Source organism: Glycine soja, chromosome 8 (genome assembly GCF_004193775.1).
Source record: "Glycine soja cultivar W05 chromosome 8, ASM419377v2, whole genome shotgun sequence".
NCBI classification, from domain to species: Eukaryota; Viridiplantae; Streptophyta; class Magnoliopsida; order Fabales; family Fabaceae; genus Glycine; species Glycine soja.
Genome location: NC_041009.1, coordinates 23,869,313 through 23,894,510, shown reverse-complemented (window position 1 = coordinate 23,894,510; position 25,198 = coordinate 23,869,313). Strand labels below are relative to the sequence as shown.

The window sequence follows — 25,198 nt, the reverse complement described above, 5'->3', positions numbered from 1 at the left end:
ACAGCCTTTAATCAAATGTGCAAATATGACTTCAATTTATATTCTTTTCCCTTTTTACGTTCTTATGTCTTTTTTATGCCTTTTTATATTTTTATCTTTTTGTGGTCGACAAGGGCGTTTCCCTTTGCTCCTACGTATTCCTCAATTTTGATGAGAAAATCAGACCTACATAGTTCTTTTGTGAACAAAGCGTTTTGGTTAAGTTATTTTTTATCCTTTTTTGCAAGATATGTTTTTATTGAATGAAAGGTCATTTAAGGCATTGGACCATTAGATAATCTTTCGATTCTTTTGAAAAGTGAGAAAACATTAAGGCATTGGACCATTAACGATCTCTTGGTTTTTGAAAGAGATAACAAAGTTACATGTTGATTTTAGGCTTTTTAGAAATCTACATTTAACCAATAAAAGCGGAAAAGATCATTTCAAGGCGTTGGATCTTTAAAAATGGCTTTTTTAGGCGTTGACAAAAAGTTTGGTTTATGAATTGATTTTAGCCATAGTTTCACTTTGGTTATTAGTCAATTCAATTAAGAAAGAAAAATCTCAAAGAGAAATGTCCGATTGATTTTTTTGTTTTATTTTACTAAAAGATATTTTTTTATTATTATATTATTATTTTACCTCTTTTAGGTTTCCAACGTGGTTACGGCATGACCGAACGATCGGATTTCATTTTAACAGAAATTAACGGATAATACAATTCATATGATCGGTGAGAATTTATTTTATTTTTTGATTAGGCGAGAAAATGACTTAAGTAAATGACTAAAGCACATCAAAAGGGGGTACGAAAAGTAAATGAAATGAAAATAAAACCATGTGAAAACAAATGAGGACCACTAAGGGTACATAGAATGAATTGAAAAGTTCGATTTCGGGAACTAACCGGTTGAAGACCGAAGAACGAACGAAGAACGTCGAAGAACGGTTGAAAATCTTCGCGAAATCACCCACGAAAACGTTACGGAAGCGCCTCGGCTTGGATTTTCTTCACGGAAACAATTTTTTTCACTAATTTCAAGTGATCTTGAAATACCAGGAGGGCTGAACATTTTTCTCCTTCACTCCTCCCCCTATTTATAGGAAAATAGGGGAGGAGCTTGCCACCCAGCTCGCCCAGGCGAGCTAGGTTGCTTCCTCCAGAAGCAACCGCCTTCTAGAGGAACATCCTGGAAGGCCCAAGTGGGCCTGGTTGCAATTTGCACCCCCATTTTTACTAAATACACCCCTTGCCTTTTTTTGGTGATTCTTTTTTCATAAAGTTACGGAAACTTACGAATTTCGTAACGATACTTGTTTTCTTTCCGTAAGGTTACGAAACCTTACGGGCCATGTAATTACTCCTTTTTTAGCTTTTGAAATGTTACGAAAACTCACGGATTGCGTAACAATACTTCCTTTTGATTTCCGACATGTTACGGAATTTCACGGATTGCGTAACAATGCTTCCTTTTGATTTCCGGCATATCTCGGAACTTCACGAATTGCCAAACGATGGGAGCCAAGTACCTCGAAGTGGTCAAACGAAAGTTGCATGCCACCAAACAATGGTCCCCGGACGAAATTAGGGTATGACAGTTGCCCCTCTTTACTTGTCTTTTATTGGAGATAAAAGGGAAGTAAAGATAAGACACTAATTTCATTCCTCTCGGTTGACGAAAGTCACAGGTGACCATAAGATATCTCCGCATGCAACTGACTCGCTGTCCCTGGATGACAAAGGCGCAGAATTCGTCTATGCGCGTTTACCACCCAACTTGCTGCTCTTGAATGATAAAGGTAAAAATGTGGGACCAACTGGTTCCTGCATGTCATCGGGCCCGCCGCCTCTGGATGACAAAAGGTGCAGAAGACGACGTTAGTCTCTGCGTGCTATCATGCTTTGAGTCTTAGAGATAGCAAAAAAAAGTTTAAACGGATAACCACTCGGGTATCTCCGCATGTCACGTGACTCCAGTGTCAGTATGACAGAAATTGTCTGTGCGGAAGATGACGTAAATCTCTGCGTGTCACCGGGCTTGTTGGCCGCAATTGACAAAGGGTGCAGAAGACGATGTTAGTCTCTACGTGCTATCATGCTTTGAGTCTTAGAGATAGCAAAAGAAAGTTTAAACGGATAACCACTCGGGTATCTCCGCATGTCACGTGACTCCAGTGTTAGTATGACAGAAATTGTCTGCGCGGAAGATGACGTAAATCTCTGCTTGTCAACGGGCTTGTTGGCCGCAATTGACAAAGGGTGCAGAAGACGATGTTAGTCTCTGCGTGCTATCATGCTTTGAGTCTTAGAGATAGCAAAAGAAAGTTTAAACGGATAACCACTCGGGTATCTCCGCATGTCACGTGACTCCAGTGTCAGTATGACAGAAATTGTGTGGCGGCCGACAAAAGCGAGGCTCTTGCTCCTACGTATCCTTGATGAGGAACTCAGACCTACGTAGTTCTGGATAACTTGTGAGACTAAAAATAGTATCAGTGTTTTCTTCACTAAAATGCAAACATGCTTTAGTAAAGAGACAAAACTTCCAACTAATCAGAGCAACATATGCTTTTCGAATGAAAAACAATGTGTCTACCGAGGAAAAGGAGTATGCTGATGAAATCTTCTCATAACCACAAATAAGATTTTGGATGTTAGCATTTCGTTTCTAAATGACCATTTAGAGGAAACACTGGGTTCAACAAAAATAGAAGAAAATCACTCAAAGTGTATCAATCTCACACAGGTAAGTGTTTCGTCCTAATTCCGAACCATAGATATGCCATGACTTGATCTTGCAAATCATTTCATATCAAATCAAAGATTACATGCGTGATCATGGATCAATAGGACTTTTTCTTGGGAATGGTGTTTTTTTTTGTGGGAATTTTGGCTTTGAATGTTTTTGGCCTTTTCCTTTTCTTTTTTTGTTTAGTACGGGGTGAAAAAGTCGCTGACGCACAGGATTTTGGTTCGTAATCAAAGGGAGAGGGCCACTTTAGGTCGTGGTTTCCTTTCTCCTCTTTTTTTGTTTTCTTGGTGACATTTCTGTATTGTTCAAATATTGTCTGGTCCAAAGACCTTTCTGCATGTTTCTTCTGTTTTCTTCCGATCTTTGATCGGGGATTTTCTTTCTTCTTCTTTTTTTTTTTCCTTTTTTTTTGCTTTCTCTCCCTCTTTTAATTGGGAATTTTCTTTCTTTTTTTGCTTTCTCCCTTTCTTTGATTGGGAATTTTCCTTCTTTTTGTGTTTTCTTCCGTGGGCAAGGATTGATATTCTCACCCTGGGTCAAGGTTTATGGTAAGTTGGGATTTTGGCTCAAGGCTTGTAGCACGACTGGACATGATATATGTCAAGGTTTGGTTTGGTTCAAGGATAAAAGGGGATGTCCCACATTATTTCCATGACACAAATGCAACAATGATGATTTGGAAATTTTATGCAAAACTAGTCATGCATGCACCTATATGGACACTCAAGAGTCGAAAAATTTTTGGTCATGTGATGCTAGGGCTCATAATTCATTTTCTCAAAGAAGCCTGTTGAGAAAGCTTCTCAAAGAAGCCACGAGGAAGCTTCTGGAGGAAGCCTCTTAATGAAGCTTCTAGAGAAAGCTACATGCAGCTGCCTCAGTAAAAATGCTTCCCAGCCTTCATTAACCGTTGGATCTTCTCAAACTTTGGTCTGCAACTTCCAAAGACACTTGTCCATGATCTGACCTTTGGGATCTTTGAGAAGATGTCTGGAGTGTGCTAGAAGCCTCTTAATGAAGCTTCTAGAGGAAGCCTCTTAATGAAGCTTCTAGAGAAAACTACATGAATCTGCCTCGGTAAACACGCTGCCCAGCCTTCGGTAACCGTTGGATCTTCTCGAAATTTAGTTTGTAACTTCACAAGAAAATTGTCCATGATCTGACCGTTGGGATCTTTGAGAAGATGTCTGGAGTGTGCTAGAAGCTTCCGTTCCCGAGAGCATCTCTTATTTAAGCACTTCAGCCTTTGCTTTCTTGTAGCTTAGGAAAAATGACATTTCTTCTTCTTTATTTCTTCCAAATCCATTTCTAAAGTTCCAAGTACTTTCTCCATCACCCACATCCACCATTAGCCACCACAAACCATCATTGTTCTCCATTGAAAACCCACACCGAGAGGAACCCTTCAACCGAAGCAGAATTTCCAACTTGGCTTGCAGTTTCGGTAGAGAACGAAAACCCTAATCTGATCTTTCGTCTTCTTTCGAGGTAACCATGGTTCTATGCTTGTTTCTTGTTAGTTTCATCTTGTCTTTGCATCTTTTCTAACTTTGCAACCGCCATTGCATGTCTTATGCTTCCTTTGAAAAACCTTAGAGAAAGAGACTTTGTAAACGTTATCCTTTCATGAAATACATGTTATTTTCGTAACCTACACTGAACCCCGGTCACATTGGCGTGGTCGGAATTTCCAAATTACGTTCCTTTGTAAAACCCGAAATACTCTCAACTCTTTCATGTAGTAATGTGGGTGTTTGACCCAGAGCACTGTTACTAGCTTTGTTTTCTTAAATCCATACTAAGTCTCCTTCGTTTTGGCATGGTAGAGGCTTGTGTGGAATCGACAAGCAAAGACAAAAAGGAATCTTCAAGTGACGCGACGAGGAATCCATGGGGTAGCTCACTATAGGTAAGGGGAGTTTATTATAAAATTTACCATTTTAACACCATAGTTAGGGTCGGGGAACCTAGCTATGAGGATATCTGCCTGTCCCTGTTGCATGCTGATTTTTCTTCAAAGAAAATTACGTTTTAACTAATGGGATGCGATATATATATGTATCCTGATGAATGATATTGTTTTGGTTGTTTGAAATGTGTTGTTTGAAGACCGTGCGTGTGGAAATGATATTGTTGTGTTTGTTTGAATTGTTGTTGATGTTGCTATTGAGGATTTTAATTGATATGTGATGATAATGATAATTATGATGATATTGATTTGAGATAATGTTGTTAATAAAGACCATGTCAACATGAATTGTTATTATTGATGAATATGTGAATATGAAATGAGGTTGTTGTTGTTGTTGATAACGTCATTGAGATGAGATGATATTTATGTTGTGAATGACATGGAAATACGATTTGTTGATTGATGTTGGAAATGCATTGGCATGTGCATGTTGTGTATGTTCGTGGGGGGCACTGTGCACTGACCTTTCAGGGTCTTTGGCACTAGCTTTTGGCCACGTTCATACGTTGGATGTTGTGTATGATCGTGGGGGGCACTGTGCACTAACCTTCCAGGGTCTTTGGCACTAGCTTTTGGCCACGATCATACGTCGTATGGAGTGTATGTCATGGGGGGTAGAGTGCACTGACCTTGTCGGATGGCCCAGACGTGGGTAACTAGCGTGGTTAGAGAATCTAAGCAATCCTGAGGGGATGCTTAGGTGCTTTAATTGGTCCATGGTCTTTGGCATTTACCTTTGGCCGTGATCATAGCTCATACGACACAGGAAATAGAGTAACTGTGGCCAAGTGTACTTTGTACTAGGGGGCTGTCACCTGGTAGGGAACACCTTTGGGCTCCCAGGCTGATCACCTATGGGAGGGGGGCTGTTATGTGCACAACCGGGTGGTCTTGACAAACTCAGCACAGTTCCCTAAGTGAGAGTATCGTGTAGACACGCTTAGGCTATTTCCTGATATTTGGTTGTTGTTGGTACGTACCACATTGCATCTGAGTGTTGAGTTAGGTGCATGCATCATTCTGTGCAGTCTTGATTGGGTCCATGGATGGATGATGAGTAATCGTTGGATGTGAATGATGAATATTTGTTGGATATGAGTGTTGAATAATGATTGTTGTGTATGTTTATCATGTTTGCCTATGTTCCTTGCTAATTGTGGTTATTTGGAATTGGTATTGGTTCTTTTATAATAAACTCACCCTTGCAATTTTGTATCGTGTGGTTGATACCTGTGATGATCACGAACCTTGTTCGTGGGAGCAGAATGACAGTGGCAGGGTGTAGGGAGTAAGATTCTGGTGAGCAGCCGCCGAGCCGACGTGATGACGTTGGCGTTATTTTGGGAGAGAGTTGTGTTTTGTAATCAACTCCTCCGTAGTTGGCTTTTAAGTTTTATTTTGTTGAGTTAAAGATGTAAAACTGGAATTTTAATTATATATATATATATATATATATATATATATATATGTATATATATATGAACATATTTAATTTTCGTTATGTGTATGACATGTACCGAATTATTGTTTCTATGTAATTATGCATAATCACTTAAGTAATGACGTGTTGTTGGATGAATTTATGTTGTGACAAAATCACTTCTATTTTCATAATAAAAAATTAAGGGAGTTCTTTTTATAAAAATTGAAATTATCGAATATTAGAGTGTGGATACCGTAGCGACGAGGCGGGTCGTTACATGTCGTAGGCAACACTCTAACCTTTTTGTGGATGAGCTGAGGTGAACTCTAGTGGTGGTGGCGGTGCGTCTGTTGCCCGCTGCCGGCCATCCCCAGGTTGTTGTGGTGTCTCGCCTTGCGCCTGCTTGGGGGGCAGTACTTCTTGATGAAAGCCCGGTTAATGCGGGGCCTAATGAGCTTGTTGGGGTTGACAGACACTCCGTAAAACTGACAGAGGCTCGTAATCAGAGCTGGAAGCCCCAAGACCCTGTTGGACTTCTTTGGGTCCACAGGGTGTCCTGCGGGCGCAATCCATGCAAACAATAGATGACATCAGAAATCAGTTTGAACCATATGCATACTTACCTATGTCGCGATGGCATGACCTTGCCGGGGAGTACGGGCACCCTATAGGACTGATAGAGGCCCGTAACCAGAGCTGGAAACCCGAGGGCCCTGTTGGACTTCTCCGGGTCCAGTGGGTGTCTTGTGGGCACGATCCCTGCAAATAGTAAATGGCATTAGAAATCAGTTGAACCATATGCATACTTACCTATATCGGGACAACACAGACCAACTGATACTTCCGTAGGGGGAGATCGGCATTACGGTCGCTGGGTAGAATGTTGCTAAGTAGCAACGTCATCCATATCTGTGTAATAGTGGTCATGTTAGTGCGCATGATCCACACTCGTCTCTTTGCAGCGGCACGGGTGAAATCTTGCCCCGGTATGCATAGTAGCTGCATGATAGCCTCCTCCTCTGGTTGTACTTGCATAGTTGGCCCTCCTCCAGGATCAGGGGGTGGCCCAGGAACTGATAAAAGGAAACTACTAGCCCCTTAACCGGGAGTGCAAGTCTCGGTTAAGCATTTAAGGGCAGAGGACCTTAAATTATCTTAAGGTGTGGATATGGAGCCCACTGAAAGTGAGGACACGTAGCCCTCTAAAGGTGAGGGCGTGCAGCCCTCTGAAGTTTAGGACGTGTCACCTTTTGAAGGCGAGGGAGTGTAGTCCTATGATGGCGAGGACGTGTAGTCCTCTAAAGGTGAGGGCGTGTCGCCCTCTAAGGGCGAGGATGTGTAGTCCTCTAAAGGCGAGGACGTGTAGTCCTCTGAAGGTGAGGGCGTGTAGCCCTACTAAGGCGAAAGTACATGACCCTTTGAAGGCGAGGACGTGTAGTCCTCTGAAGGTAAGGATGTGTAGTCCTCTGAAGGTGAGGGCGTGTAGTCCTCTGAAGGCGAGGACATGTAGTCCTCTCAAGGGGAGGGCGTATAGTCCCCTGAAGATGAGTGTGTGTAGCCCTCTAAAGGTGAGGACGTGTAGTCCTCTGAAGGTGAGGATGTGTAGTCCTCTGAAGGTGAGGACATGCAGTCCTTTGAAGGTGAGGGCGTGTAGCCCTATGTTGGCGAGGACGTGTAGTCCTCTGAAGGCGAGGACATGTAGTCCTCTAGAGGTGAGGACGTGTAGTCCTCTGAAGGTGAGGACGTGCAGTCCTCTGAAGGTGAAGGTACACGACCCTCTGAAGGCGAGGACGTGTAGTCCTCTAAAGGTGAGGGCATGCATCCCTCTGATGGCGAGGACGTGTAGTCCTCTGAAGGTGAAGGTTCATGACCCTCTGAAGGTGAGAACGTGTAGTCCTCTGAAGGTGAGGGCGTGCAGCCCTCTGATGGCGAGGACGTGTAGTCCTCTGAAGGCGAGGACGTTTAGTCCTCTGAAGGCGAGGACGTGTAGTCCTCTGATGGCGAGGACTCGTAATCCTTTGATGGCAAGGACTCGTAATCCTCTGATGGCGAGGACATGTAGTCCTCTGAAGGTGAGGGCGTGCAGCCCTCTGAAGGCGAGGACGTGTAGTCCTCTGAAGGTGAGGGCGTGGAGCCCTCTGATAACGAGGACATATAGTCCTCTAAAGGTGAGGGTACTAGTACCCAAGGGTCCATCCTTATGAGAAAGCAAGAGATCGACTTATCGAAAGAGTCGGTGATCCCAAATTCAAAAGATTAGATGTAGTTAACATGATGTTTAGTGATGCAGATGCATGCAACCTTTGTTGTGAAATTTGGTAAATGCGGACTTCATATGAAACAATGCAATGTAATGGAATGTTCATAACATTCTTTCCCTATTTTGTGATTTTGATTTTGATTTTTTTGGAAAACACAGATTGACTGTCCTTTTGAAAGAGGTGATAATTCATGCAACCTTATCCTATCTTTTGCAAATCTTTCTAGGAACTCCCTCAGAGTGTATGTTCCGTTTGATTTAGTCACTTGACCATTTTGGAGTGATGGCAATGGAGCCGTTTGACGTTTAATCAATCCATATAAATTCCAGGGTTTGTCCCCTCTCTTTTTTTGTTTAAAAACATTGACGGGCGAGAACTTTTGATCTACCCCTATGTTCACTTGAGGCTCATGCATGATGCCCCTCATTGCACCAGTGTAAGGCTTTGAGATACCAACTGTTATCTTTCGTCATGACCTTGTAGCTGGGAACCTATTGGGTGAGAACTTCTAATCTGCCCCTAGGTTCACTCGAGGCTCATGCACGATGCCCCTCATTGCCCCAGTGTAGGGCTTTGAGGTACCAATCGTTTTCTTTCGTCATGACCTTGTAGTAGGGAACCTATTGGGTGAGAACTTCTAATCTGCCCCTAGGTTCACTTAAGGTTCATGCACGGTGCCCCTCATTGCCCCAATGTAGGGCTTTGAGGCGCCAATCTTTGTCTTTGTTTTCACAACCTCGTAGTGAGGAAGAATGAAAGAAGTAGTTGATTCTTGCAAAAAGAATTTTCCAAGGACGAGAAATAGTTGAAGGATTTTTTCAGTTGATGGATTAAGTCAAATGACTCCTATGTAGAAGTGATGTGCCATCATTTTCTCCTATTTCTTAACCCTTTTTGCCCCATTTTAAATACTGATTAGTCTTAATTGTCAAATTTATTAGGCAGTTTTATTATTTGGGCCCATTCAGCTAATTTGATGTTTTTAATCTAATTTCAGGAATTAATGAAGCATTGGGTTTGAATCCAGAATTGGGCTTGGGTTTGAATCCAGAATTGGGCTTGGGCTTGAATCCAGAATTGAGCTTGGACTTGAAGAGGGCAGACTATTTTATTCTACAAAATTAGATCTTATCTTATCTTTATCTTATCTAGATATTATTTAGATTTGATCTCATCTAGATATTATTTAATCTAGATCTTATCTTATCTAGATTTGAATTTCTCATCTAGATATTATTTAATCTAGATCTTATCTTATCTTATCTAGATTTGAATTTAATTTATTTATGGGCCTGGATTTAAAACAGATTTGTAAGCTTTGGGACTGAAAAACTATATAACAGCACCAAGGTTCTAGTTTAGGCCTCCTCTCTCTTCGATTATTCGTTTTTAGTTTTAGTCTCTCTCTCTCTCTCTCTCTCTTCTTCTCTCTCCTATTTTCGTTTTTAGTTTTAGGCTTTTCTTAGACACTTTTTTGTTTTGCAATTCCAGTTTTGACTTTTCATTTTAGCAATAAAATTTCGTTCTTCAATCTATAATTTCGTTCTCTATTGATTAATGGAAGGCTAGATTTTCTGGTGTTGTTCCTTTTGAGGACGAAGCCCAACTCTCTTTGAGGTTTCGCTTGCAATGTGGTTTCCTGGCAGTTTTCCCTTCACCAGTTATCCCAATTTCGTGAATATTAATCAGTGCACGCTTCGTGTTCGATTAATTGCCTCTGAGCCTAACTTGCGTTCATGCTTAATGGACGAAGGGCTAACTGGTGTATGTGGTGCCTAATCACGTATTGAAAACCCTAAGTTAATTTTCGCTTAGTAAATTGAAATATGGTTGGATTAAGTGGTTGACTGTTAGGGACGAATTCTCCATAACCCAGGATAAGAGAGTGGCTTCTGAATCAGAGGAAACAACCCATTTTTAGTATTAGTAGTTTCGTATTCCATTTTATTTGTTCTGCTCTGTTAGTGCTTAGCTTTACTAAGCTTTAAAAGATTGGCTAAGATTTTGTTAAAACATAAGCACTTAGACAATGAAGGAAAGCTGGAGTTGCTGCACATGATGTCCAACGTTATGTCAAAGAATAAGATCGGGCTGCACAATGCACAAGGCAAGATAAAGTGTCAAATGAAGAATTGAAGCTGCAGGATTCACGATGTCGGATACAATGTCCAGGACATCCTGCCTGAAAATACTGGAATTGCTAAAAGCATTGAAGCTGCAGGATCCACGATGTCGGATACAATGTCCAGGACATCCTGCCCGAAAATACTGGAGTTGCTAAAAGCATTGAAGTTGCAGGATCCACGATGTCGGATACGATGTCCAGGACATCTTGCCCGAAAATACTGGACATATAAATCTGTTATATCTTTAACAGATTTTTGTGCAGTTAGCAAGAGATTAGATGATCTATCTTTAGGAACGAATTAAAAGATAATTAAAGTTCGAATTACAAACTAGAAGAGTTCGTTCAGGGATTAAAGATTAAAGATAAAAACTAAAAGATCAAACATTATCTTTTAGTTCTTTAAGTGCAGATTTTCAGGAAGAATGATAGATCTCATCCAGCACAAGCTGTTGCAGCCTAGACCCACACACTGCTATAAAAACATGGAGGCTGCACGAGTTCTGTACCAAGTCCGGGATTGAAGAGTTATTTTGTGAGTTTTGGGACTTGAGTGTTTTGTGAGCCACCTTGATGTTACTCTAACATCAAGTGTTGGACCTGAGTGTGTAGAGTTGATCTCTATAGTGTGTGGAGTTGATCTCTATTGTTCAGAGAGCAATCTCTGGTGTGTATTTGAATTAATTGTAAACACGGGAGAGTGATTGAGAGGGAGTGAGAGGGGTTTCTCATATCTAAGAGTGGCTCTTAGGTAGAGATTGCACGGGTAGTGGTTAGGTGAGAAGGTTGTAAACAGTGGCTGTTAGATCTTCGAACTAACACTATTTTAGTGGATTTCCTCCCTGGCTTGGTAGCCCCCAGATGTAGGTGAGGTTGCACCGAACTGGGTTAACAATTCTCTTGTGTTATTTACTTGTTTAATCTGTTCATACAGTCAAATATACATTCTGCATGTTCTGAAACGTGATGTCGTGACATCTGGTACGACATCTGACCTCTGTATCAGAATTTCATGCTCTTTAATTACCAAACAACCAAACCCCCCCCATCGTTACTGTTACTGTTACTGCAAGTATATTATGAACATTTGGCTTGTCACTGCTCGTTGGGAAACGACCTAGGATCACTTCCTAGTTACTGCATTTTCATGTTTATTTGATTCGGGTACGGCCTTGATCAAATTTGGCGCCGTTGCCGGGGAGCAGTGTCCAAAGGTTCATAATAGCTAGCTATTGTTGTGTGTTTAATCCTTTCGTGTTTTATGTTTAATTGTTAGTATTGTGTTAGTATGTGTGTTAGTGTTGATTAGTTCACTGGTATTGATAACAGACAAATCCAGAATCCATATATCTAGGCTAATTAGACTTGTCAGGTTTTAGCGATTTTAATATATAGATTTTAGTCCTTATTTTCATTGTCGGTCTTCCTTAGAAGTAGTTATTCCTTATTTTTTACTGTTGGGTTTTAGGAGTAAGTATTTAGATTTAGTAGATTTAGATCTTATTTATTTGAATTTCTTAGAAGTAGTTATCTTTATCGCAATTTAAATATTTTATCATATCTTATCTTTAATTTTTTTTTTTATCTTATCTTATCTATTATCTTTATCTTCTATTTTGATCTTTCAATCTTTTATCTTCGAATTTTATCTTTAAATATCTTATCTTTTCTTTACCTTATCTTCTATTTTCTATTTTAAATTCTTATCCCTTGCTTTTAAATTGGGTTTGCATTAATCTAAATACAAACAAAGTCCCTGTTTCAGTCTTGGGTGTTTTGCTGTGAAGATTGTGCTTGAAAACAGAGTAGTAGTAGAAATCAGCTTGCGGAAAAACAGGGTAGTAGTAGAAATCAGCTAGAGACGGATTTTAGCGACCACCCATGCTGAATTATTTGGGATTTTTTGTTTTAGTAGCTAGGGTTGTTATTTTTGGCTGAATGTTTTTGTGGTAACTTCTTTTAATCCATATTTTGTGGGAAAAATAGCTAGAGCCTTTAGTTTGGTCAGATTTGAAAGTTCCAAAAAACTAGCAAATTTTGTGTTTGTCAAAACTTCAAACGGCCATAACTTTTGCTCCGGTTATCAGAATCGCAATTATTATATATGCATTTGGGGTAGAAAAAAGTTTCCTACGCCGCGGCAGCCCGCCATAGGCTGGCTGAGGTCTCCATCGTCCAAAAAAACCGATTCTGTCAAAAGTTTTTTATTTTTCAAGTTTTATTCACTTATTTTTCTTAACCTACCATTTTTAGCTTTCATAGTTAGACTTTGAATTTTTGTCTGAAATTTTTTGTGCTATCTTCTCATCATTTTATAAGGTTGCTCACAAAATTTCAAGTCATTTGGATATCATTTGAGGGTAGCTGTAGTTCAAACCTACACCTTTATTTACATGACAAGGCAACTAGTTGTGTGCATGCTGAATGTAGTGTATGACTAGAGGCAATCCATCTGACTTACAACCCTTTGATCCTGAGATAGATAGGACATTTCATAGATTAGTTAGGCATCATTTTATACCTTTTGATCATTCTGAGCATTCCATAACTGGTGAATCTGTGCATTCTGTTATTGGTGATTTTGAACATCCTGATCTTGAGCATTATAATTTTGAGCATTCTGATTCTGAGCATTCTGATTTTGCACATTCTGAGAACATGGCACAACCTCCACCTCGTGAGAGGGCTCTAAGGGAAATGGCTGCACCTGATTTCACCTACGAAAGCTTGTGCATCCAATACCCTGATGAGGATGTCCCATATGTTCTTAAGACTGGACTGATTCATTTGCTTCCAAAGTTTCATGGCCTTGCAGGTGAAGACCCGCACAAACATTTGAAAGAATTTCACATTGTCTGCTCTACCATGAAACCCCCAGATGTCCAAGAGGATCACATATTTCTGAAGGCTTTTCCTCATTCATTAGAGGGAGTGGCAAAGGACTGGCTGTATTACCTTGCTCCAAGGTCCATCACGAGCTGGGATGACCTTAAGAGAGTGTTCTTAGAAAAAATTTTCCCTGCTTCCAGGACCACAGCCATCAGGAAGGATATCTCAGGTATTAGACAACTCAGTGGAGAGAGCCTGTATGAGTACTGGGAGAGATTTAAGAAACTATGTGCTAGTTGCCCCCACCATCAGATTTCAGAACAGCTTCTTCTCCAATATTTTTATGAAGGACTCAGTAATATGGAGAGAAGTATGATAGATGCTGCCAGTGGTGGAGCCCTTGGAGACATGACTCCTGCTGAAGCCAGAAATTTAATTGAGAAGATGGCCTCCAACTCCCAACAGTTTAGTGCCAGAAATGATGCCATAGTCATTAGAGGAGTGCATGAGGTAGCTACAAACCCATCTGCATCATCTGAAACTAAGAAGCTTGAAGGCAAACTGGATGCGTTGGTCAACTTGGTAACCCAGCTGGCCTTGAATCAGAAATCTGTACCTGTCGCAAGGGTTTGTGGTTTGTGCTCCTCTGCTGACCACCATACAGACCTTTGCCCTTCCATGCAGCAACCTGGAGCAATTGAGCAGCCTGAAGCTTATGCTGCAAATATTTACAATAGACCTCCTCAACCTCAGCAGCAAAATCAACCACAGCAGAACAATTATGACCTTTCCAGCAACAGATACAACCCTGGATGGAGGAATCACCCTAACCTCAGATGGTCCAGCCCTCAACAACAACAACAGCCTGCTCCTTCCTTCCAAAATGCTGCTGGCCCAAGCAGACCATACATTCCTCCACCAATCCAACAACAGCAACAACCCCAGAAACAGCCAACAGTTGAGGCCCCTCCACAACCTTCCCTCGAAGAACTTGTGAGGCAAATGACTATGCAGAACATGCAGTTTCAGCAAGAGACCAGAGCCTCCATTCAGAGCTTAACCAATCAGATGGGACAATTAGCTACTCAATTGAATCAACAACAGTCCCAGAATTCTGACAAGCTGCCTTCTCAAGCTGTCCAAAACCCCAAAAATGTCAGTGCCATTTCATTGAGGTCGGGAAAGCAATGTCAAGGACCTCAACCCGTAGCACCTTCCTCATCTGCAAATGAACCTGCCAAACTTCACTCTATTCCAGAAAAAGGTGATGACAAAAATTTACCTAACAATTTCTGTGCAGGTGAATCTTCTTCCACAGGTAATTCTGATTTGCAGAAGCAGCACATTCCCCCTCTTCCATTCCCTCCAAGAGCAGTTTCCAACAAAAAAATGGAAGAGGCAGAGAAAGAGATCTTGGAAACGTTTAGAAAGGTAGAGGTAAACATACCTCTGTTGGATGCAATAAAGCAAATTCCAAGATATGCCAAATTCTTGAAGGAGCTGTGCACTAATAAGCGGAAGCTTAAAGGAAGTGAACGGATTAGCATGGGCAGAAATGTCTCCGCATTGATTGGTAAATCTGTTCCTCAAATTCCTGAAAAATGCAAAGATCCAGGTACATTCAGCATACCTTGTATCATAGGGAATAGTAAGTTTGACAATGCCATGCTAGATTTAGGAGCTTCTGTTAGTGTTATGCCTCTGTCTATTTTTAATTCTCTATCTCTAGGTCCCTTGCAGTCAACTGATGTGGTAATTCATTTAGCTAATAGAAGTGTTGCCTATCCTGTTGGTTTCATAGAAGATGTCTTAGTTAGAGTTGGTGAACTGATTTTCCCTGTTGATTTTTATATCTTGAATATGGAAGATGGATTTTCTCAAGGATCAGTTCCCATCATTCTAGGCAGACCCTTTATGAAAACTGCTAGAACTAAGATAGATGTTTATGCAGGCACACTGTCTATGGAGTTTGGTGATATAACTGTTCATTTTAATATTCTGGATGCTATGAAATACCCATCTGAAGATCTTTCTGTATTTCGTGCTGAAATAATTGACCATGTTGTTGATGAATACATGACTGATCTTTATTCTAATCTGCATGCCTCTCACTCTTCATGCATTGAGTCTGAAATTGTACTTGATCATATGTCTGAATTTGATGCTAAGAGTGAATCTGAGAGTGATATTGATTGCATGCCTGGTGGTGGTGTTTTACCTCTTGAGATTGATTTTATAGAGTCAGATAGGACTAACCATGTTTCAGGAAGTACACATACCTCTGACTTTCTTTATGAGGTCAAGGCTGAGAAACCATCTCCTTCTACCACTGTCCAGCCGACCACACCAGAATTGAAGCCTCTGCCATCAAATTTAAAATACGCTTACTTGGATGATAGCAAGAGTTTTCCAGTGATTATATCTGCCTCCCTTGCTGATGAGCAAGAGGAGAAGTTGTTGTCAGTTCTCAAGAAGCATAAGAAGGCTATAGGCTGGACCCTGGCGGACATTCCTGGTATTAGCCCATCCACATGTATGCATCGAATAAATTTAGAGGATGGAGCTAAACCAGTAAGACAGCCACAGAGAAGACTCAACCCGGTGATTCTTGATGTAGTGAAGAAGGAGATAACCAAGCTTTTGCAAGCTGGAATCATTTATCCTATCTCCGACAGCCAATGGGTGAGTCCCGTCCAGGTAGTCCCGAAAAAGACTGGCCTCACAGTGATCAGAAATGAGAAGGGGGAGCTGATTCCTACTCGGGTGCAGAACAGTTGGAGAGTCTGCATTCACTATTCACAGCAAAACACCCAAGACTGAAACAGGGGAAACGTGAGCGAATTGAGTGAACCTTAGCTCTTCTAAGTTAGCAAGTTTCCATTGTATTCGAGCTTACTGTGTAAACACTCGTTGAATTATTAGAATATGTATTCTATCAAAAATTTATTGTTTGTCAAAACCAGGAGTGGCTTCGTGATCCAAAATACCTGGGTCTTATTAATCTTAGGCATAGATTAAGGGTAGTGCTAGAAGTGTTCTACATAGTACTTGTTGTAGCCAAAAGTGGCATAAAGAATACTTGGTTGTAATCAAAGTTTTGATTAGTGGAACCCTTCAAGTTTTGAAGGAGAATTGGACGTAGCCCAAGAGTTGGGATGGACTGATATAAAACCTCTATGTGTTTCCTTACTGCTTCTATATAACTAGTTCTTTTCTAGAGTTTACTTCTACATTATTGTGTCCAAGTTCTGTGAACTGGCTTTTAAACACAAAGTAATTTCGAACCCCTTTGATGAAACTCATCGTTCATTGATATCTGTTTGAGAAAAGCTTTCATAGTTTTTGAAGGGTAAAGTTTTTATCCATCACACTATTCAACCCCCCTTCTAGTGTGCTTTAGGTTCTTCAAACTCTAAAGGAATTTGTTTAAAAGGAAAACAAATATATCAATTATAAAAACATATTGGAGGTCAGTAAGTTGAAAATGGCAGAAAATAAGAACTTGTGGAAGAACACTTCAACTGCAAAGTCTGACAAATCACCAAAACCATAAGAGAAATTACCATACAAAACAAAGCAAAGACATGAAGAGTAAACAACCTTGAATATTGTAAAAGAAAATATTAGAAGAAGGAGGGTTGAATTGTGATTTTAGAAATTTTCTAAACCTTTTTCATAAACACAAAGCTATCGTCTAAAACAACTTTGAAAATAGATAACATATTTTTGCAACAAACACGATCAGACAATGATTAATAGATTTATCAAAAACGTGTTTTTCAAATCAAATTCAAACCCTAGACAACTTATACATAAAGAGATAGAAATATAAGACATAAGAATTTGTACTTGTTCGTCTTAACACCAAGACTACGTCTAGTTCTTGGAAAACCTTCAAGTTCCACTAACTTCAATAGTTACAAGTATTGTTCACTGCCATTTCTGGCTCTTACAACCCAAGCTTATCACCAAACTTAAAAACGTAGTATTCTTTGTTCTACCAAGCCACTACTAACTCTAAAACAAATAAGAAGATTTGTTGTTGGTTTGCTCACTCACTAATTCTTAATTGTCTTCAAGACAAATTTACAACTTAAGACAACTTAAGCACTTAGTCTTTTCTCTCAGGATAATCAAGGTGTTTAAAGAGCTTTGAAACTTTATGAAATATATAGAAAGAACTTGAGAAGAGAGAACAAGAGATTCAAATCTTTGCGCGTAGGTTTATTTTTCAACTCTTCAAAGCTTGCATTTATAGGTCTTCTTCAACAAATGTATGTTGTCTCTAAATGGGTAGATTTCTTCATTGAATGTTTGCATTTGAAGAAGTATTTGTTGGGGCATTTAATGCTTGCATTAAATGCACATGTTCTTCATGTTGAGAAACCACCCTCTTTAGTTTTCTGGAAGCATACTCCAACAGAAAACCATGTGCTTTTGGTTAGACCAGGTCTTTCACAATAAAACATGTCTTTTGATAAAGTTTGAACTTGAAAGCACTAATAGTTCTATTATGCTTCTTAAGATTTCAATAGATCCAGGGAAGAATGTTTCTAAGACAATTCCTGAAAAAATGAATCTTAGGCACAAAGTATTAAATGAAACCATAAATGATGCATCAGATCATAACATATGTTTGCTTCCGTTTGAAACTTTAGACGCAAAAACAATATTTTTCATCTAAGTGTGCATAAGACGCAACTTTTAACCTTTGTATTTATTTGCATCTAATCAAAATAATTGAGGGTCCTAATTCTTCTTATGACCTAACAAATACAACACAAGGGCATATGTTAGATGAGATATTGAATGTGGAATTAAAGGAAGAATGTTTAGATTCACCAAAGTTGTTGATATCCATGCATGTGGAAATGACCAATCCAAATATTATAGATATCACAGAGTGACAGGATGTGACACAAATGACTTTTTTCAACTGAATTTTTTTATCAAAGCATTAATTAGAGAAGGAAAACTCATTAGATATGTGCAAGGTCGATAAAAAAAGCAAAGACCTAACTATGAAAGACACCCTACAAGCGTTGCATGGGAAAGATCCAAAAGCCTAAAAGGATATCAAAGATGGTGTGGTTGTTCTCTGGAGAGATCCCTAAGATACCAATATGTTAGAGATATGGGGAGCAACATGAAGACTAAGTCTTGGAGGTTGAAGAAGTTTTGTCTTTTACATGCCCAACTCTCTTGAGTGGCATTTGTATTGATTGTTGTTTTGATTGTTGCATTTTAGTCTCTATATTTTCATGTGCACATCATGCATCATCATGTAGGAGTAAGAAGATTGTTTCTAAAGTTATAAAATTCTCCAGTGCATAAAACTCTTTGTTTTAATCGATTACAAGTCTAATCATAATCGATTACACAAGTGCTTATAGCTTCCAAAGAGATTTTCGTATCGGTTTAATCAATTACCAGTTAATCGTAATCGATTACTCTATTAAGTTGAGACAATGATTTGTTTTTCAGGAGTCTCTACTTTAATCAATTACCAGATAATCATAATTGATTACTTTGTTCTTAAAAGTGTTCCCATAAGTGATCTAGAACACTTTAATCAATTACATCAAGAATCTAATCGATTACATTGTTCTTGAAAGTTTTCTAGAATTTGGGAAGAACACTTATTGAAATGATAATATAATCCGTTAGTTCTTCAAAATAATCGATTACATTGACTATTTAATCGATTACATGCGGTTATAACTATTTTCTGTATAAATAACCACCTTGTGTTCTCACTTCTGAGCAAATGAAGTGCGAGTTGAAATAAGTGAAATAATGAGAGAAGATTAAGTGCTTAGAAAAAGTGTGACTCACAACTTCTAAACTTCATTTTTGAAGATCTCATGGTGAATAGTGAGTTATAAATTTCTCTTGAGTTAAAGAAGACACTCATTCACTCAAGCAAGGTTCTTGCATATGATTGATCAGGTTATGTCTTTCTTAACACTTTTTTGCATGAATTTCTGAAGGCTTACTAGAATAGGTTTTTCTAGTTTGGGCTAAAGGTAGGTTTCTCTCAGGCTTTTATTCACAAAGGTCCCTAGGGTTGGATGCCTTAGTCTCTTTTTCTAGGGTAGGAAATGAGATTGATTGTGATTGCTTGTAACAATTATATATGCATAGTGAAAATCTAATTCGAGTTGAATTAGATAACTGGATTAGCTTCTCTAGAGATAGAGAGTGAATTAGTATAAAAATTGGTGTACATATTCTCTTGATCTCATCTTTCTTTCTCATTGTAGACTTGAAAGATTTACTAGAGGTTATAGAAAACATCTTTTGAGAAAGAACTTTAACAAAACATTTTGTGTTAAGGGTGATTGATTAAATATTGGTTTATCAAATGTTTGTGATACATGTTGGACAAATATGGCCTTAGTTATCTTAAGAAGTGGTGAATTAATTTCCCACTAACAAACTTTTAACCCCCTTCTAAATGAGATAGGCTTAGAATGCAGAAGAAGCAATAATCAATTTAATAATGGTCTTTAAACATGCAAGACAAAATTGATTGCAACAAAATAAATGAGATAAGGGAAGAAAGAATGCAAACTCAATTTTAAACTGGTTCGGCCACACCCTTGTGCCTACGTCCAGTCCTCAAGCAACCCACTTGAGATTTTCCTTTCTCTTTGTAAAATTCTTTTACAAAGTCTGAACCACATAGGGGAAACCCATCCCTTGTGTTCAGGAATCCTTACAACTTAAGAGACCCTCAGTCCCTTAAACAATTTTTTTGTATAAGAAGAAAGAAGAGGAATTATCTCTTGAAAAGAAGGATATTACAATTGAAGTCCATGGATGAACTCTTAATGGATTTGCAAGTGTTTGCCCAAGAGTTTCTTTTGAGAGAGCATTTAGCAATGAAGTTTTCTTGGAATATCTCTCTCATTGCTTTTTGAAGTCAGACACACACATATATAGGCCCTTTGTGCCTTTTCAAAATGGTTTGAAGAGATGTGTCTTTTCAAAAAGCTTTTTCAAAAATTCTTCACTGGTAATCGATTACAGGTTTCTGGTAATCGATTACAGACATATGGTAATCGATTACATGTTCAAAATTCAAATTAAAAACCCTTTTCAATAGCTATTTCTCAAACTTCCCTTCTGGTAATCGATTACACTTCCTGGTAATCGATTACTAGAGCCTTGCATGACTTTGAAACCCTTTGTTTTGAGGCAAGGCTTGATCTTGAAGAAATCTTGAAGCAATACTTTCTTTGTTGAAGCAATCTTGTATTAACCTTGAAGCAAATGCTTATCCTTTGAAGCAGCCCTTTTTGATTCTTCTTTGGCATAATCAAAATCATGTATACGTATATTTCACAATACGATCATTGGAAAAGAAGTTGTTCTTACTCTGGTTTTTTTTTAAGTTTGATTTGATTTAGAAACCAATTCACCCCCCTTTTGGTTTGTAAGTTTCATAATCTTTTTTCAATTGGTATCAGAGCTACATCTTGAAAGTTGCTCAAGATCGCAGTTGATGTAGCTCCATGTGGAGCTTGTAGACCTTGGATCTTCTTCATCAATAGAGTCCTTTGCTTCTTGAAGATCAATGGCAAAGGAATGGAGGAGAAAAGGTGATTGGAGATGCCACTTCAAGGAGAAGATGAGTCAAGAACAAGCTCACCGCCATAGGAAGCCATGGATAAGAGCTTGAAGGTAGGAGAAGATGACTTGAGGGAGAGGGAGAGAAGAGGCACGAAATTTATGCCTCAAATGAGGTCTGAACTTTGAAGTGTAATTTCTCAAATGATCAAAGTTAAAATAATGCACTCACAAAACCTCTATTTATAACCTAAGTGTCACACAAAATTGGAGGGAAATTCGAATTTCTATTCAAATTTAACTTGAATTTGAATTTGAATTTGTGGAGCCAAATTTGGAGCCAAAATTTTACTAATTATGATTAGTGAATTTTAGCTATGGTTCAGCCCACTAATCCAAGATCAAGTCCAAGATTCTCCACTAAGTGTCCTTAGGTGTCATGAGGCATGTAAAACACCAAGGACATGCACAAAGTGTGACTATATGATGTGACAATGGGGTGTAGCAAACAAATGCTCACCTCCCCCTTAGGATGGTACAAAATTTAATTGGATTGGGCTTCTCCCAATTCAATTAAATTTCTCTCCCAACACACACACATCAAATAGTTCACTTAATGCATCTGAAATTACAAAACTACCCCTAATACAAAAACTAGTCTAGGTGCCCTAAAATACAAGGGCTAAAAAATCCTACATTACTAGGGTACCCACCCTACACTATGGAGCCCTAAATACAAGGCCCAAAAATAATGAAATCCTAACCTAACATATACAAAGATAAGTGGGCTCATACTTAGCCCATGGGCCCAAAATCTACCCTAAGGCTCATGAGAACCCTAAGGCCTTTTCCTGCATCTTTGGCCTAATCTTCTTGGAGTCTCCTAGCCATGGCTCTGGTGATGGGTCCCCTCCTTGGGAGGATTGCATCATCCCCCCCCCCCCTCTTAAAGAGTATTTGTCCTCAAATCTATAGACCCCTCATCATCTGAATCAACTACACCTACAAAAGGAACCAAATTAGTAATGTTAAAGGTGTTGCTAACTCCATACTCCTCTGGGAGGTCTAGCCTATAAGCATTATTGTCGATCCTCTCCAAGACCTAAAAAGGGCCATCACCTCTGGGGCTAAGTTTGGACTTTCTCTTAGTAGGAAATCTATCCTTCCTAAGATGGAGCCAAACCCAATCCCATTTATTAAGCACCAACTCCTTCCTTCCTCTATTGCCTTTAGCTGCATACACCTTTATTTGGTTCTCTATTTGGTTCCTAACCCTCTCATGTAATTTCTTCACAAACTCTGACCTAGATACCCCTTCTTTATGTATAAAAGAAGTTTCAAGTGGAAGGGGAATTAGGTCCAAAGGTGTGAGAGGATTGAACCCATAGACAACCTCAAAAGGCGACTGCTTGGTAGTTCTCTGAACCCCCCTATTATAGGCAAACTCCACATGAGGAAGGTACTCACCTCAAGACTTGTGATTTCCTTTTAGGAGAGCCCTTAGCAATGTGGATAGGGATCTATTCACTACCTTTGTCTGCCCATCAGTCTGTGGGTGAGAAGTGGTGGAGAAAAGGAGCTTACTACCTAGATTATCCTATAAAGTTTTCGAAAAATGGATAAGGAACTTAGCATCTCTATCAAACACAATAGTCATAGGCAAACTATAATGCCTCACAACTTTTCTAAAAAAATGTCTTGAGATGCGACTAGCATCATCTACCTTGTGGCATGGTATAAAATGTGCCATCTTACTAAATCTATCCACCACCACAAAGATAGAGTCTACACCCCTCTGGGTCCTAGGAAGCCCAAGGACAAAGTCCATACTTATATCTACCCAGGGTGCAGATGGAATAGGTAAGGGTATGTATAGCCCATGAGGAATCACCTTAAACTTGGGTTGTAAACAAGCCACACACCTAATGCAATACCTATGGGCATGTTTTTTCATATGGGGCCAAAAGAATTTTTCCTTGAGGAGGACAAGAGTCTTATCAATTCCAAAATGCCCCATTAGCCCACCTTCATGGCTCTCTTTGACCAACAACTTTCTAATGGATCCTTGGGGTATACAAAGCCTTCCCTCCTTGAACAAATACCCCTTAGCAATGTAGAATCCATCTTGGGCCTTGTGCCCATAGATAGCATAAATGGGAGAGAAGTACTCATTAGAAACATACAATTCCCTTATGTTATCAAATCCTAAAATTTGAGCTCCAAGGGAAGAAAACAATGTGTGTCTCCTAGAAAGAGCATCTGCAACCACATTGGTCTTTCCCTTTTTGTATTTGATAAAATATGGAAATTTCTCTAAGAACTCTACCCATTTTGCATGCCTCTTGTTTAACTTGCATTGCCCTCTAATGTACTTAAGTGATTCATGATCACCATGAATAACAAACTCCTTGGAAACAACGTAATGTTCCCAAGTTTGGAGGGTTCTAACTAAGGCATTAAGCTCCTTATCATATGTGGGGTAGTTGAGAGCGGCACCATGAAGTTTCTCACTAATGTAAGCAATAGGGTGCCCACCTTGCAACAACACAGCTCCTATACCTACACCAGAGGCATCACACTTTAGCTCAAAAGTTTTAGAAAAGTTAGGGAGAGCTAGAACGGGTGCCTTGGTGAGTTTTTCTTTTAGCAAAGCAAAGGCTTGCTCTTGTCTCTCACCCCATGTGAATGTCACATTCTTTTTCACCAACTCATTGAGTGGAGAAGCAAGTGTAGAGAAATTAGGAACAAACCTTCTATAGAAACTTGCTAACCCGTGGAAGCTCCTAATATCTCCTACACTTTTTGCGGTGGGCCACTCTTGACACAAAAGGTGCATTTATCTATATTAGCAAAGAAAGTGTGTTTCCTAAGAACTAAAAGAACTTTCCTTAGATGTCCTAAGTGATCATCTAGGTCCCTACTATAGACTATGATACAGTCGAAATAAACAACTACAAACCTACCTATGAACTCCCTTAGGACATGATTCATTAGCCTCATGAAGGTGCTTGGTGCATTAGTGAGCCCAAAAGGCATCACTAGCCACTCATACAACCTAAACTTGGTCTTGAAAGCGGTTTTCCACTCATCACCTTCTCTCAACCTTATTTGGTGATAACCACTTTTACGATCAATTTTGGAAAATATATTTTCACCATGCAACCCATCATGCATATCATCAAGCCTAGGAATGGGGTGCCTATACTTCACAGTTATGTTGTTGATGGCCCTACAATCTATACACATTCTCCACTTACCATCCTTCTTTGGCACCAACAACACAACCATAACACAAGGACTAAGGCTCTCTTAGACCCAGCCCTTCTCCAACAATTCCTTAACTTGGGATTCAACCTCCTTGGTCTCTTGAGGATTAGTCCTATAAGCTGGCCTATTAGGAAGGCTTGTTCCTGGGACTAAGTCTATTCGGTGTTCTATTCCCCTAAAAAGAGGTAACCCAAGGGGTATCTCTTTGGGAAATACATCACCAAATTCCTGTAAGAGTTCTTGGACCTTTAGGGGAATGGTCTTAAGTGGGGGAGTTGTGGCAGTGCTAAGGGAAGTCTCCCTTGAAAGGAGAAGGTAGAAAGATTATTTGAGAATAAGAGGTCTCTTAATATCTCTTTTTGTTGCAAAATGACTCTCCTTTTTTTCAACTTTCTTAGAGGAACACCTTCCCTCTTTTTACTTCTCCTTGACTTTTGGAGCTAAAGCCTTACTATCCTTTTTTTTCTTTTGTTTTTCTAACTTTTCCTCATCCCTCTTGTCCTTCATTGTAAGTTGATCCTTAGCTACCTATGAAGGTGTTTGAGGATGCAATACAAATTTAGTGCCAAAATGGGTGAGGGTAATCTCATTAGTTAGGCCATTGTAAATGATCTTCCTATCAAATTGCCATGGCCTTCCTAAAAGAATATGCCCTGCCTCTGTTAGTCATCTTATACAACTAACTTTTGTATAGAAAACTTTTATAAAATGTATATAAATCTCCCAATTTATGGTTATTTTTGGTAGGATTGTAAATATTTTTAGTTTAGTTTTCATTTGTGCTCAGTAGAAGCCTTCCTTATGAATTTAATGTAAATTTCACTTCAATTTCAGGTAAAAAGGAGAAAATTATGAAGGTGCAAAAGTTGTTGTTTCACTAAGCCTGAACCATGCGCTTAGCAAGACCAAACCGCTAAGCGAGACAGCAGTGGCTTAGCGACTGAGGATAAGCCTCGACAACTAAACAATCATGATTTCTTTTTGCAAATTCCTGCTAATTGAAAAAACCTCCAA

The 25,198-nt window shown here is 39.4% G+C and overlaps 2 protein-coding genes and 1 non-coding gene across 3 annotated transcripts in view; 1 reads left to right on the top strand and 2 right to left on the bottom strand.

Moving 5' to 3' along the window:
- The window catches only part of LOC114424053, a gene marked incomplete at its 3' end in the record, with an annotated part of 50,557 nt that extends 35,145 nt beyond the window's left edge, over nt 1-15,412 (top strand). The window contains exons 2-3 of the mRNA XM_028390920.1: nt 13,289-14,179; nt 14,396-15,412. Coding sequence (XP_028246721.1) covers nt 13,289-14,179; nt 14,396-15,412 — 1,908 coding nt within the window. The remainder of the gene's footprint in view (nt 1-13,288; nt 14,180-14,395) is intronic.
- Nucleotides 13,553-13,659, bottom strand: LOC114424788. Its single transcript, XR_003669088.1, has one exon. It is a non-coding gene; the product is annotated as a small nucleolar RNA R71 (small nucleolar RNA).
- A 6,451-nt stretch (nt 15,413-21,863) lies between the features above and the next one.
- On the bottom strand, nt 21,864-24,205 carry LOC114424051. Its single transcript, XM_028390919.1, has 4 exons — nt 24,175-24,205; nt 23,309-23,476; nt 22,943-23,122; nt 21,864-21,919 (listed from the first exon to the last, which is right to left on the bottom strand). The coding sequence occupies exons 1-4, from the start codon at nt 24,203-24,205 to the stop codon at nt 21,864-21,866; spliced, it is 435 nt and encodes a 144-aa protein (XP_028246720.1).
- Between the last annotated feature and the right edge of the window lie 993 nt (nt 24,206-25,198).

Coding starts and splice junctions, on each gene's coding strand:
- LOC114424051 (XM_028390919.1), bottom strand. CDS start 24,205: ATGGTTGTGTTGTTGGTGCCAAAGAAGGATG. Junction 23,477..24,174: donor GTTGGTGCCAAAGAAGGATG/GTAAGTGGAGAA, acceptor CCTCTGGTGTAG/GTATAGGAGCTGTGTTGTTG. Junction 23,123..23,308: donor CAAGGAGTTTGTTATTCATG/GTGATCATGAAT, acceptor CTCAAATTTTAG/GATTTGATAACATAAGGGAA.